At 40.2% G+C, this 15,224-nt stretch overlaps 1 protein-coding gene across 4 annotated transcripts in view; it reads left to right on the top strand.

The window, feature by feature from the left end:
* PIGK (phosphatidylinositol glycan anchor biosynthesis class K) overlaps positions 1-15,224 on the top strand; it is a 170,823-nt gene that overhangs the window by 118,255 nt on the left and 37,344 nt on the right. The window contains exon 11 of one of the 4 annotated variants that reach the window (XM_025934950.2): positions 1,767-5,280. The exons of the other annotated variants lie outside the window; for them this stretch is intronic. Coding sequence (XP_025790735.1) covers positions 1,767-1,883 — 117 coding nt within the window. The 3' untranslated portion in view covers positions 1,884-5,280. Of the gene's footprint in view, positions 1-1,766; positions 5,281-15,224 lie in introns of those variants that run through there. 4 annotated transcript variants of the gene reach the window in all.

Here is a 15,224-nt window from a genome sequence, read left to right as displayed (position 1 = left end):
TCTGTTAATTGTACATGAACATAGCGTTTAGCATAGAGTTCTATGTTAGTGATATCAATTTGTGAATCATAAGCCTGCTGGCAGAGGTCAAAACCACGGTACAGGTGTCACCCAGGGAGATTATATAAAGGGAGAGAATAAATGGCTAAAGGCAGACCTCTAGAGAACACTAGAATTTAAGGAGCAAATAAGACTGAAAAGGAATGGTTAGAGAAGTAGAATAAAAACCTGGTGAGAGTGTCCTTGAAGCTAAGGGAAGAGAACTTCAGAAGAGAAGGAAGAAGTTTCAGAAAGATCACCTAATTGAAAACCAGGCATTTCCATAGGTAACTTCTCCATTTATAAAATTAAATGAAAAATAAAATTTCATTGTATCAAAATATTCTTTTGAATTCTTTTAATGGGTTTATAATGTATACATTAGGCAACTATCAGGTATTTTAGGGCATAGATAATAAACATAAGTTACTATAGAATGTGGCAGCATATTACTGGCATGGCCTTTACTGGTTAATTCTGCTTGATTTGACTTGTTTTATTTTTGAGTTTGCCTGCCTGCCTTCCTTCCTTCCTTCCTTCCTTCCTTCCCTGCCTCCCTCCTTTCCTTTTGTAACATGTTGAGTTTAGGATTGAGTGAAGAGCATTAGGAGTCTTGGTTATGTATGGGAAACCAAACTGTGAGATGCAGATACCTCTAAGAGATTTATGAGCCTTCCTTGGCTAGTTTACATGGTGACTAGAACAAATTAAAATTCAGACTACAATTTCTCTTCACTCTATTCTACTATAAAATATGACCCTCATGTCATATGATTCTCATATCATGACTATCATTACAATATTGGCTAGTAGTTCAGGAAGTAAAACTCATAAAAAGGTCATAGTCACAGACCTCCAATTTCAGGAACATAATGTAGCTGTTGAAATGACAACTAAATGGGGAAGACTGGTCTCCCCTTTCTTGCTGGACAAAGAAATATACAAGACACTTGGTTGGGTGTTGAGAGGTGGGGGAATTGGCAAGGAGATATAAAATGGACTAAGCCAGATTTTGCCCCCTGGAAGTTTGCAAGGAGATAAGCGATAAAGATAATTATATTACTAAATAGAAGTAAGTGTAGAAAGAACTATAGATTCAAAGAAAAGAATATATCAGGTGGGAAAATCTGGAGGAGTTGGCATTTCAGTTAGTCAGTTTCAAACAGGCAGAATGAGGTAAAGAGCATTCTGTCTCAAGGGCATAATCTAACTAAAGGTATTAGACCCCAGATAAGTATTTGTTGAATATCAGAACAAATGGAATTGAGTGGCATTTGTTTTTCCACTGATTTAATCAGTATAATATATATACGTTTTCTACATGCCAGGCATTATGGCAGGTAGGTGCTAGGAATATGAGCAACATGACCCTCATAGAGCTATCATCTAATAGGAGAAACAGATAAAACCAACAAACTAATGGATATATAAATTTGAAATGAGAAGGACTGTTAGGCCACCAAATAGCTTGGGTGAAAGAGAGATGGCTGGGTAGGGTGGCCAGTGAAGTCTCTTTAAAGGCACAAAATGTCATTTGAAACTGATCTTTGTAAGAACCACTTTGAAATATTTACCCAGTTAGAATTCTTTATCACTGTTGCTATCCTAATACATTTAATTTGGCTAAATTACTCCCTCTTAAAACACAACCTATGAAATTTCTGTTTTCCACCAGTATTTGCTTTATACATCGTTGTTAAATTTACCCTGTCATCTTTGTTTTGCAGAAACCAAAGCTGAAAGATTGGCATCCTCCTGGGGGTTTTATTCTGGGATTGTGGGCACTCATCATAATGGTTTTCTTCAAAACTTATGGAATCAAGCATATGAAGTTCATTTTCTAGATGTGATGTATGAAGAAGACTGCATGAAGACTACCACCGTGGATAAGATTTTATGCCATTATATTTTTAAAAAATACGTTGTTCTTGTGTGAATTGGGTAAAAAGTGTAGGGAAACTAAAGTTGAATGAACTACTGATTTGATAACTTAGAGAAAAATAATTGTTAATGCAACTTCTAAATATACTTTTTTTGTTGTGCATGTTATTAAAAAGATGGGACAGAGAGACCAGAGTATACTTAACAGCTGCTTTTGCAAATAAAAATGTCCCCTAATCTTACTCCCTTTCCACTTGGAAAAGAAAAAAAAAATGTGAAGACATAACATTCTCATTAGCAGATGTAAGCTTCTGTCAGTATTTTTGTGTTGTTCTCCTAGTCTTTTTTTTCTATATACATATTTTTTTCCCAATTAGAGATCATATAGAATATATCATTCTGTAACTTTAGTTTTCATTTTACAATTTGTTATCAACCCTTAAAAGTTCTTCAGAACACATTGTGAATGGTTGCACGGTATCCATTCTATGAATGTACAGTAAGATTTTTAATGTTCTTCTGTTCTTGGACCACTTACTTTGTTCCCAAAATCTTCCTTTGGTTCATTCTTTACCACGTTAATATTTTACTCTCAGCATTCATGGAATTCTGAAGCTTTAATTATAAGTCAATATAAAAACATTAGTTCCTTCATTTATGGTACTGATAGTTTGGGGGACCTTATTTGCTGTCAGTTTATCTGGAAAATTTAAGACCTTTGAGAATTTCATATTACTGACTGCTCAAAAGAAACAAACCCCATCATTTCTCATTTCTAACCATTCTGTGATACTCTACAATTGATTACCTCCCCTCCAGTTTCCATATTGAAAGAGACGTTGTTTCAGTTCTGTTTAAGGGAAACCTTGCCCACTGGCTCTTTCTATACTTTTTCTGAGATGATCCCATAGAGTGAATGGACGGTATGAAAAATTCACACTTCCTTCCCTGCCTTCATGTCTGACTGATGCATCATAAAAGGCAGAGAAGACCCCTTTTCTGATCTCTGTGAAGATGCAAGAGCTCATATCTTCATCACTGATTTTTTAGCTTACAAGTCATCTTCCTGTCTGTCTCATAACTGGAAATAGTTTTGAGATTGTGTTTTGCCATCAGCCGCAGATACTATTTTTTTGCATATGGGGGGGTAAAAACCATGAAAGTTAAGTATTCGTGTCCCACAGGATACCTTCTTGTATTTCATCTCTTTTACCCAGATCTTTATCTTTATTAATTGCGAAGATCTTGTTTATAATTATAGGTAACATTAAAAAGAACTCTTTCCCCACAGTGAAACCTCCTAAAATTAATATTCCTTAGGATTTGCTTTCCTTTTAACACTTAAAATATTACACTTTAGTTACATGCAAAATGGTCATACTTTTCACAGGCAAAGGATACACTGTTACCTCTCAGGTTAGAACAAATTATATTAAGGTTTTTTGCTTAGTAATGAGGCATTTGCTTTGCTCTGAACCTTCATTTTAATTGATCTTTTTATTGGTGTACTAGGTAAATGAAGAGGGAGAACTTGTATCTGAATAAATGGAGAGGTATCCTTTTGTCCATAGGGAGGGGGAAAAACAAACTTACACTAGACTAGCCAGATCACAGTAGCAGAGAGAGAGAAAAGGTTGACCATGGCACCCTGCAAACACTTACGCAAGGTCTTGAACACTTGGTGGGACCAAGCTGCTTCGCGTCAAAAGGAAATATGACTGATCTTGAGTCAAAGTAATTGAGTCTGAATATAATGAAACCTACCCCAATGGTACAGACCGCTGGGAAGTAACAGCCTTCCTCTTTAGAGGCAGTAGAAGGTGCCCTTCTTAGTTAAAACCAAACTGGAAAATGTAATACTGGATATAATATACAGGATTAATTTTGCCCAGGCAGAGTTTCTAAGGGCAGTTATTTCTTTCTGTTTCATTATTGAATGTTCAGAATACAGTTAAAGCAGAAAGCTTAAACTGTTAAATGTTTAGCTCGTAACCATAATCTTTTTACATAAAGTATATTCTGCTTTCAATAATAAGTAAATCCTCTGCATGTGGTAAGTGGGTAATATCGTAAGTGCAATTAAATAGTCCAGACTTTAAATTATACCATAAAAGCACATCCTTAAATATATTCTGCTGGAGTCACAAAGAGCTGAACAACCGAAAGGAGTTTTCTTTTTGTCTTTCTCACAGTGTTGTTGTGAGAATCAGATGAGATAATGTTATGACTAAACACTTCTGAAACTGTAAATATGTGGCGGTACTGTTTTCTTTATTTGTGCTCAGAAGATGCCAGCAGGGAAGTTAATGATGCCACCGTCCCTCTTTCTGTTGAACTTATTTACCTGTCTAAGCTACTTAATGTGATCTTGTTCTCTTTGGTATTTTTTTTTCCCCTGTCCCTGGTGTCTTCAGGGAGAAAAGGAAATGTAGGTAAATGGGTCCCAGCAGACATGGCCTGACCTTTTAGCGGAGGGACAGGATATGATGATGCCATTCTGCAAAGGCAGCCTGCATGAGAAAAAGAAACCAAATGATGTGGATTTTAAAATTATGAAAGACATTCATTTGCAGTTTATGAAAGGGAAATGTAGTTTGGATGCAAAGCTGATTAAATTGGATCAAGAAAAATTGGAATTAAATACATAAAATAATGCATGCATTTATGGTTTCAATTTTTATATATCCTCAGCTAGTTGGAAATGATGATTCCCACAACAAGCATAACTCAGCTTGTTTCTGCTTACTGAGTACTTTCTCCTATGGTATATGTTGATAACATTTCTTCCATTATGTATGTTGCATAGCAGAGTTACAGTTACTGTGGGAATCATAATTTGAAATTTTGACTCGTGTGTTTCTGGAATCTTTACAACAAATGTTGCATTAACATAGAACTTTTTCCATTGATTTTACCAAAATTAAATCCATCTGTAGCAGATTCTCTTTTAACTTGTGAAAGAAATATTTTATAAACATACCACAAGGTATGGCTATAAAATAATGAGATCAGCATCCATTTTGGCTTTATGAAATCAGCCTCATTACTTCATCCTTTTCCTGCCGGCCTTTGCCACAAGGAAAGTGCTCTCCGGTGTCACCCTTCTATTGCTGCCTGCCCTGTCTGCACACGCACTTGCTGTGTAAATATGAAAGTCTTTCAATTGGTGGCCAGTACACCTTGGTAGCAACCAGTCTTTTTTTTTTTTCTTAATGCAGAAATGTTTTGGTTTTGGAACTGTGCTATAAAGTATTTGGTTTATTTTAACTGTGTAGACCTTGAATATGGGATTGATGTAGATAAAGGTGTGACCAAGACACCGGTTAAAAATTAAAAATTCACCTACTTGAAACATCGAAAGGTGGTGACTGTCATACAGAAGTGCTTACTGTTTCATCTGGGCTGCCTGCAGCCTCAGAGACCCCAGAGGAATTCCAGACTTGCCCGTGGAATACCCAGTCCTAGGGTCGAGCGGGTGGGGCTCACGTGATGTGACTCATGTTCATCTGATACACTGACTGTGCTAGTTTCAGGGACAGCTGGCGGGAGCAATGTAGGACACTTTCCCAAGAGTCATTAAGTAAGGTCATAAATGTGAAACACATCATACAATGCCAAACACAGGAGAATTTCACCCTTTCTGTGCTGGTCAGGAGGCTACCTAGCTCTTAACTTCCACTTAGTTCTTACCCTCCACTCAAGCCCAGAGGTCACTCTAAAGAACATTGGCCATGGTACGCCTAGACTGACCTGTTCCCTTCTCTTCCCTGAGCCTTACTTTTTACTTGTGTTTAACTCTCTCTATGGTCTGTCCACTTTGTTAGGAATACATCTCTAAGGGGGCACCTGCCTGGCTCAGTCAAAGAGCATGTGACTCTTGATCTGGGGGTTATGAGTTTGAGCCCCACATGGAGTATAGAGTTTACTTAAATACATTTTTTAAAAGTAGGGGCACCTAGGTGGCTCAGCTGGTTAAACGTCTGACTCTAGATTTTGACACAGGTTATGATCTCATGGTTTGTGAGATTGAGCCCCATGTCAGGCCTCCTGCTGACGGCATGGAGCCTGCTTGGGATTCTCTCTCTCTCTCTCTCTCTCTCTCTCTCTCTCTCTCTGCCTCTCTCCGCTCACACAATTGTGTGCACTCTCTGTCTCAAAATAAATAAATAAACATAGGAAGGAAGGAAGGGAGGGAGGGAGAAGGAAAAAGAAAGACACCTTTAGCATGATTTAATGGACAGTCTATCCTCACCCCAAGCCCTGGATGTCTGGATAATAATCCAGTCTGAAATTTTCCTTTGTTCTTCAACCACAGTGGGTACTGCATTTCCATTTCCTCTTCTCCCCCATCTCATGTTAGTTTGGATGTTTTAAGTTTCAAATGCTAGAAACCCAACCAGAACAAATTTAGACCAAGAAGGGAATTTATTGGAGGGACATTAGAATATCTTGCAAATCTTGGAGGGGTTTCTGGACTGAGCCTCACCAGGGACTGGAATGGCACCTGGATATTCTTCTCTGCCTTTCCTTATCCCTCCCGGAGACTGGCTTTTTCACATGACTGGTAACACCAGAGCCTTGTATCCTGTGCTTCACCACAAAAGAGAGGAAAATTACTCTGTTCCTTTATTTCTAGTTATAGAAAGTCTTGTGAGAGAACAGATTAACCTTGCTGGTATCAAGGGTTCACTTGGCCAAAAGGTCAGGGTCCTGTAAGCACATAAGGACCTGTGGTGGCTTATCCCTGTCTGTTAGGGCCAGAGAAGGGAGACATCACAGGAGCCACTTAGTCACCCTTACTGCTTTCAACTAGTTTGCTATTCATGCGTGGTCCACAGAGCTACAGCATCACCACGCATCTCCTTTAGAAATGTGGAATGTCCAGGGCACCTAGGTGGTTCAGTCAGTTAAGGATCTGACTCTTGATTTTGGCTCAGGTCATGGATTTCACAGTTCCTGAGTTTGAGCCCCATGTTGGCCTCTGGGCTGACAGCCCAAAGTCCTCTTGGGATTCTCTCTCTCCCTTTCTCTCTGCCCCTCTCCTGCTTGCATTCTCATTCTCTCTCTCTCAAAAATAAATAAATAAACATTAAAAAAAATGTAGAATGTCAGTCAGGGCCCACCTCAGACCCACTGAACCCAAATCTGCAAGATCCCCAAGAAATTTGCATACCCATGAAAGTGGGAGAAGCACTGATTTACTTTATCTTCATAGACTAAACACCCAACTCTATCCTACAAGGAGATTGTAAAAGACAGCAAATACTTGTAAAACAAACAGCCATGGGTGGCATAATTTATGGGTTCATTGCCTTTTCAGCATTATTATTGACTTCTAGTCAGACCTTTTAAGACTGCACCACTCTCAGTCTTTTTTTTTTTTTTCTTCTGAGCCTTTTTCAAAGTGTTTAATGATTAAACAGGCATCTAAGTAGCACCTATTGTATGTAGTATCCTGCAAATTCTTTGACACTCCTTCCTCAAGAGGTGGAGTCTAACTAAACTCCCCTGCCCTGAATATGGGCTGGTCTTAGTGATTCATCCTAATGAGTAGAATGTGGCAGGATAATACTGCATGACTTCCAAAGCCAGGTCATAAAAGGTGATCTAGCATCTTCCTGATTCTTTTTCTCAAGACGCCTGCTGTTGGAACCTAGCCATCATCCCCTGAGGAAGCGCAGGCCACACAGAGAAGCCATGTATGTGTATTCTGGCTGACAGCCCCAGTTAGGTCCCAGTTGGTAGCCAACATCAAGCTCTGGAGATACAAGGAACAGAGCCTACATAGATGTTTCCTGACTGCAACCACTGAAGAGACCCTAAGTGACAGCTTCCTAGTTGACCACCAGAGCTATGAGATAATAATTTGAGAAAAAATTATTTTCTTCCATTGAGTTTAGTGTGGTTTGTTATACAAGGATTGTTACCGAAACACCGTGTTAATGCATTACCCACTCTAGCAGATGCTTTGAGGGATACAAAGAGGTTCTTTTTTTTTTTAATGTTTTTATTTATTTTGGAAGAAAGAGACAGAGCATGAGTGGGGGAGGAGCAGAGAGAGAGGGAGACACAGAATTCGAAGCAGGCTCCAGGCTCTGAGCCGTCAGCACAGAGCCCGACGCGGGGCTCGAACTCACAGACCGCGAGATCATGACCTGAGCCGAAGCTGGACGCTCAACCAACTGAGCCACCCAGGCGCCCCAGGGTTCTTTTTAAAAGAGTCACAAATTCATTCTTGAAAGACTTGCATGAAGAGATGAAACACCTACATAGCAAATGTAGAAAATGACAAGTGCCATTTAAAAGCTATGGAATAAGGGTTTTAGAAAGAAACTTCTTTTAATTGCTATATAAATGTTATTAATATTGTGCTTACCTTCGGGGGAAGGGGCAGAGAAGACTTCGATATGGAAGTGAAATTTGACTAAGCGATCAGAGTAGATTTTTCTGTTTCTTTCCCTCTCTCTTTCCCACTACTGCTCTTTCAATACTATATATCTATATATCTATATCTGTATATATTTAATGTTTATTTATTTTTACGAGAGACAGAGCACAAGTGGGGGAGAGGCAGAGAGAGAGGAGACACAGAATCCAAAGCAGGCTCCAGGCTCTGAGCTGTCAGCACAGAACCCAACGCAGGGCTTGAACCCATGAACCGTGAGATCAAGACCTGAGCCAAAGTCAGAAGCTTAAGGACTGAGCCACCAAGGTGCCCCTCTTTCAATACTATAGATTCTCTTCAATCCTGCCTACTGACTCAGACTTTCCAGTCATTGGAATATTTTGCTTTGTAATCTGAAAGTGAAATTGGGGGAAGGTCTCCAGTTTAACTTCCTTCTTTACTTCCTTCACATCTACTTCTGTTTTTTTCCCCATTCCATCCTATCCTCACCCCTTTCTTGGAGATTGAGTCACTGACTCCATCCCTTCTTCTGGGATATTGCTTAGCAATGAACTCACCTCTCCTTATCCTGCAATCTTCCTTTTCATGGATGTGATTTCCCTTATGTTTTATAAGATGTTCAAGCTTTCTCATCTTAAAAACTCAAAATCGTCTGTTCCCTTTAAACATGAATATAGAAATGCTCTATAGAGTTCTTTTCTACTTCATTTCATAGCCTATTATTTTGAATGAATAGATAGCATGCACTGACTAGGCTTCCCTGCCCTGTATTCGTTTGCGAACCTTTCCACGAATCTGTCTTCTGCTTCCACCACTGCCCTGGAGCTATTTTCTTCACTGATACAAGTGATCTCTTAGTTTGCCAAGTCTGATGGAATTTTTCTGCCTGTGCCTTTCTTATTTCTCCTTACTAAGGAACAATTGTTGAGGACTCCCACTTTTAGAAACGTTTCCTCCTCTGCCTTCGTGGTGTTGCTCTCTCCCCAAGTTTTCTGCACTCAGCCTGCCCTTTGCTGTCTTCTCTGAGTGCTTCTCTTTTAACACCATGCTACAGTGGTTCTGCAGAGTTCTGCCCTCAAACTTTTGAGATTTAGCACTGTCTCTGAGTATTTTCATCCCCATCTGTGGTTTCCACTATTCCTGCTACATCATTGACAGCCAAATTTCTCTATCTCAGAATCTCTGAGTTCCAGAAATGCCCCCTTTGTACTTGAAAGCCCTGCAGGAATTCAAACTCAGCATAACTCAGTTTATAATCTCTCACTATCACCTCACTACCGAGCTCTTCTCTATTTTCTTTTTCTCAGTTTATATTCTGAATCCCTTCTGAATAGGCCCAGATTATAAAGATATCTGTGTAAATGTTCACTGTAAGCACTGACGGCAGAAGAGGCTCCTAGTAATCAGCTGGGCAAAATGACATACTCTGTGGAGGTCAGGTAACCTTTCATCCCAGTGCTTGCTCATTGGGCCCATGGGTAAAAAAAAAAAGTAGTTATGGTGGCCAGAATGGAGACTAGGCCTGAGCTCAACAAGCTGAATTTCTCCATACCAAGGCTGATCTGGCTAATGCTACTACTGAGTAGTGCCTAGTCTACCAACAGCTGAGACCTACATGAAAATCCAGCGACTAATTGGGTTGGTGCCTCCATTCCTCAGCTGAATGGTAATAAGTTGATTATATATTTAAAAAAAAATTTTTTTAATGTTTATTTATTTTTGAGAGACAGAGACAGTATGAGTGGGGGAGAGGCAGAGAGAGAGAGGGAGACAGAATCTGAAGCAGGCTCCAGGCTCTGAGCTGTCAGCACAGAGCCTGATGCGGGTCTCGAACTCGTGAACCGCGAGAATCATGACCTGAGCTGAGGTCAGACGCTCAACTGACTGAGCCATCCAGGCACCCCATAGGTTGATTATACTGACCATAATAGAGTGGGCAGAAATTCATCCACACTGAAATAACACTTACATTGGGTATGGATTTGTATTCTCTGCTCTTTAAGCTTCTGCCAACATCACCATCAATAAATTCCAAAATCTTTATCTACCAACATGGCATTCTGCACAGTATTTACTCTGATCAAAGAACTCATTTCACAGCAGAGAAGTGCATCAATGAGCATATATCCACGGAAGAAACTGAACTTACCACATATGCCATAACCTGAGAGTGGCTGACCTAATTGAAGATGGAATGACTCCCTGAAGACTCCGTTATGCCACCATCTGGAGACAACACTGAAAGGAGGGAGTTCTGTTTGACAGAGTGCAATTCAGGCTTTAATCAGAGACCACTATATGGCATTATTTCCCCCCATGGCCAGATTGCATAGTTCTGGGAACAAGGAGTGGAAACGGGAGCAGCTCCTCTCACTATTACATCTAATAATCCATCCACAGGATTCTGCTTCCTGTCCTGCCCACTCTGAGCTTTGTTCCTACAGAAGTCTTAGCCCTGGGGAGAGAAATGCTATGATCCAGAGGTCACAACAGCGGTTCCATTGAATTTGAAGAGAAGACTGCCACCTGGCCGTTTAGAGCCCTTGTATCACTGAACATGCCAAAAATAAGAGGCTACTCTACTGGCTGGAGTCGTTGAGGCCAATCACCAAGGGAAATAAATAGCTGCTACACATGAAGGCAAGGGAGGCCATGTGGCACTCTTATTGGTTCCATGGTCAATAGCAAATGTTAATGGAAAGCTAGAACCAAAAAAAAAAAAAAAAAAAAAAAAAAAAAAAAAAAAAAAAAGCAGGGTGATTGAGGACTCAGTCTTCTGAACAAAGGTGTGAGTCACTCCACCAGATTAAAAACTGGCCGGCTCAGCTTCTGGCTGAGAGTAAGGGGAAATATACAATAGGTAGAGGAAGGTAGGAAGCCAGACATCAGCTCTAGCCCATGGCCAACTACTGAAATGAGAATTGTAATAGCTTTATATACTTTCTCTTTGCCTGTTATATGTTTATGTATGCATGCTATTTCTCTTTCCCCACTTTTACTTCATGCAAGTCAGTGGTGCTTAACCTTATAATACAGTATTTAGGTAAGAAAATATTCAGTGGGACTGTGATAGAATTTAAGGAGTCATTGATACAGTGTATACAATAACAGTTGTGACTGTGTGTGTCCTTATTTTGGGGAAGGGTGAGAATTTCTTCATTTGTACAAATAGCAATATCTTGTTAGATGGAAATACAGAGTTGCATCACTGTCGTACAGGTCTCAAATGCATGTAGAAGAGCGAATGCCGAAACTAAGTAGCCAAAAGGGTATACTGGTCCCATTTCCAATTCCTTGTGTCTTAGCTCCAAATCTACTCATTATCCATCTGTGATGATGAAGCTGAACCCTTTAAGAATTTCTTTTGTAGTTACCATGATGTTAAGCTTTGTTGACAGAGAGTACTGGGGGAGCATGGCAGGAAGAAGGAGCTCCCTTCCTGTTTCTGGTGTGCTCCTCCCACGGCTCCTGCTGTGGGTGTGTGTGCAGGAGTGTGCCTGGGTTTTCTGCAGTGCCTAGTGGCTGGCAGCACAGAGTATCTTCCCTTGGGCAGCTTCATAGCAGACAGTTGCTAGCAAAGCACCTCTTCATGAACCTGCCTCCAGCAGCTTTACAGCGGGCACGTATGGAGGGCATCTTCCCCCAGCACACGCCTTTGGGCATCTCCATGATGGGGTGCTGCTGGCAGGGCACCTCCTCCCGGGCAACTTTCCCCACACCCTTTCAGGTGGCTTTTCATGAAGGCATGGCTTCTTTCAGAGGATAGCTTTGCCCAGCACTCCAGAGAGCCACTTTCCAGCAAGTTCCACCGAGATGACCTCTCAGTGAACCTCTCTGCCATCCAATGAGCCCCACTGCACCCTCTCCAATGGTGTATGGGCCTCAGCCCTGGGAGGGGTTGAGTTTTTCCTTGGGTCCCCTATCTCAGCCTGAGGGGTGGTGGCTACTTCTGATGCCTGGTGTTCTATTGTGTTGAGTTCTCTTTCTGTCTCACTAGCAAATTCCCTGTTACTCTAATTCCTTGTTCAAATTACTACGTAATTTCTATCTTCTCGTCAGACTTTGACTGACACACCTTCTCAAAGGAACCCAATGGCATTTAATGGTGAGATTCTCGGCCACAGTCATTTCAGTTGTTCAAATTATGCCTCTGGGTTCAAGGGAGAGTCCTCTTTCCTCCCAGAGAGCTGGACGAAAGATTGGAGCCCCCTCTTGCCACCTCCCTCTAATTCTGAAGGCTTCCCTGAGAAACTTCCACTGAGGGTTAAGAGATGGAAGAAGTACTTCCTTCTGACACAGTCTGGCAGCTGGACCCAGTCCCAGTGATACGCAGATGTATCATGTGGAAGCCATCCAATAAGGGTCTCATCGACTCTGTTTTAGAAACCCTGGTTTCTTCTGGCTCTAGGCAGCTGCTTCTTGCTCTTTGTAATGACTACATGGAAATGAAAAGATTCAGGCAATAGGATTTCTTGTAACCCTACCAAGAAAGAAGATGGATCAAAGGGGAAAAATATGTTAGAGGCACACTGGTGTAGGAAATATTCTAGTTTGGTTAGTTACAAAAATGCTTACAGAGTAAGAAGGCTGAATAGTACAGTAGTTAGGAGGCTGAGTTTTGCATTTCTGAAGCTGGTCAGTCTGATAAATGCACATTATGCAAGGAACAGAATAATTAAAATTACAAATAAGAAAATACACTTATAAACCAATAAAACTAAAGGTGGGGGAGAGAAATTGAGACTGAGATAAGAGAAACCAAATAGAAGGTGTAAAAACAATACATCAAACAGGTTAAAAAAAACAGAATCCTGGTTACAAAATATTACTGGGGAAAATGAATAAGAATTAAAATTTTAGATGTTGAAATGAGAATCTTATTATTTCAAGGATGTGTTTGTGAATAAAGCAAAAGTAGAAAAAGGAAACAAAAATGTTTTAAAGTGGAAATAATGGAAGGAAATTTTAAATGGAATATAAAGAGTAAGCTAGGTAGCTGAAACAATTTAAAGGAAGATTAAAATAAAGCTAAAACTAGTCAAAGGAATATAACATTCTTTAAGTGCTAAACATTTAGAGAATGAAACAAACTAAAAATAAATATGGAAAACAAGGGATGAACATTTTAAAACATGAAAAGAGCAACATTTTTTTACAAAAAGCAAATTACCTGCTTTTTAAGAAACACCTGACTTTTGTTACTATTATTCTCCTGATACTCAAGCATCCATGAATTCTAGTAGATTGTCTCTGTAACTTTAATCCCCAAGGTCAGGTTTTTTTTGCAGAGTACACCCTTGGAACTCCTTTAGGCGGAAAGCCAAAGGTAACAAGCAATTCAAACTGTTGAGCCTCTTTCTCCCAAGGCTTCTGGCTCCTGTGTCTACATGGCTTTTAACTCAGGTTGGGCATGGAAATAGGCTGGAAAGATACAAGCCTTGTCAGGGCCAGCCCTGTTGCCTGCCTCTGCTCTACAAGCAGTTGTGTGGATGTGCCCTTCACCAATTGTCTAGAAGTCCAGGAGTCAGTCTACAAATACATTGCCTGCCTACATGGTTCTTGGGGCTGAGGCAATTATGAAGCCTCCTTCCCTCTCTTCACCTTGCTGGCTGCTGCTCATACAGTCATACCACTTTGCAATATTTCTGGACCCAAGGAGAAAGCAGATCAGTGGTTTTCAAACTTTTTGGCTACTCCTGACAGTAAGAAATACATATCACATCGTGACTCAGTACTACATATATATGTGTATCTACCTATATGGCTAAAAAAGTTTTACAAAATAAGAACCCTCTCTAACATCATACACTCTATTATTTTCAATCCTTTTGTATTCTATATTATAGAATTGTCTCAGGTGGGAGCCAGATCAATGGTTTTCAAAAATATTTTGCTTCCATCTGTAGTAAGAAATACATTTTACACTGTAACCGAATGTACACATATGTGTATGTATCTACATAATTAAAAGTTTTACAAACAGTACTGACATTCTCCAGAAAATGCAACTTCTAGTTTTCTATCCTATTATATTATAGTTTTATTGATTGCTTCCCAGTGATATCTGGCTATATACTTCCTACCAAGAAGACACAATGAAAGCATAGAGAACCACAGCCAAGAATAATGCCCAACAGGGTAGTAAATTATTACAAACATCTTTTGTGCTTACAATGCATTTTACTGCTCTCTGGTGCTGCTATGATCATACATTGTGTTATTCCTCCAACATTTGTCGAGTATGAATACCTTTTACATGAATGGCACAGCCTCTGTCTTTAAGGCATTTATAGTAGGGGAGCCAGAAAACTGGTGAAGAGAGCTCCAGGAGAGATTCTAGAAGGTGTCATTGAATTAAGAGTAATGGTTGGACACATTTTTTTGCAAAGTGATAGAAATCCAACACAAATATGCTTAAGTTATAATTTTTAAAAAGTATTTATTTACATAACAATGTCCAGGAGAGGTTTGTCTTCAGGCTCAGCTTGGTCCAGCACTTAATGACATTCTAAGATCTATCTGTCATATCTGCTTCCCCTGGGATGGCTCCATTCACAAAGTGATTCCTCTTGTGGTAGCAAATACAGCTTTAGCAGTCTCAAACCCTAAAGCACCTAAGCTGGGTGGGGGGAGTGTTTGCATCCCTGCATTGGGTCATGTTCTCATCCATGAACTGATGATTGTGTCTGGGAGACAAGATATTCCAGTAGGTTTAAGCCAGTCAGGGCCTATCCCTGGAGCTCTATACAGAGTGAATTCCTCATTAATGACATAGTTAAGAGTGGAGGGATTGGTTCTCCAAGGAAAATACAGGCACCTATGGCCTAAAAGGTGGGAAAATGGAGGCTGGGCTGCCAATGGCAGCAGGTGCTTGAGCCAGGTGCCTCCAAGGCAGGGT

Source organism: Puma concolor, chromosome C1, assembly GCF_028749965.1.
Source record: "Puma concolor isolate L17-30 chromosome C1, mPumCon1.1.hap2, whole genome shotgun sequence".
Taxonomy (NCBI): domain Eukaryota; kingdom Metazoa; phylum Chordata; class Mammalia; order Carnivora; family Felidae; genus Puma; species Puma concolor.
The sequence above is the reverse complement of the archived record's forward strand: the minus strand, read 5'-3'. Positions and strand labels throughout refer to the sequence as shown.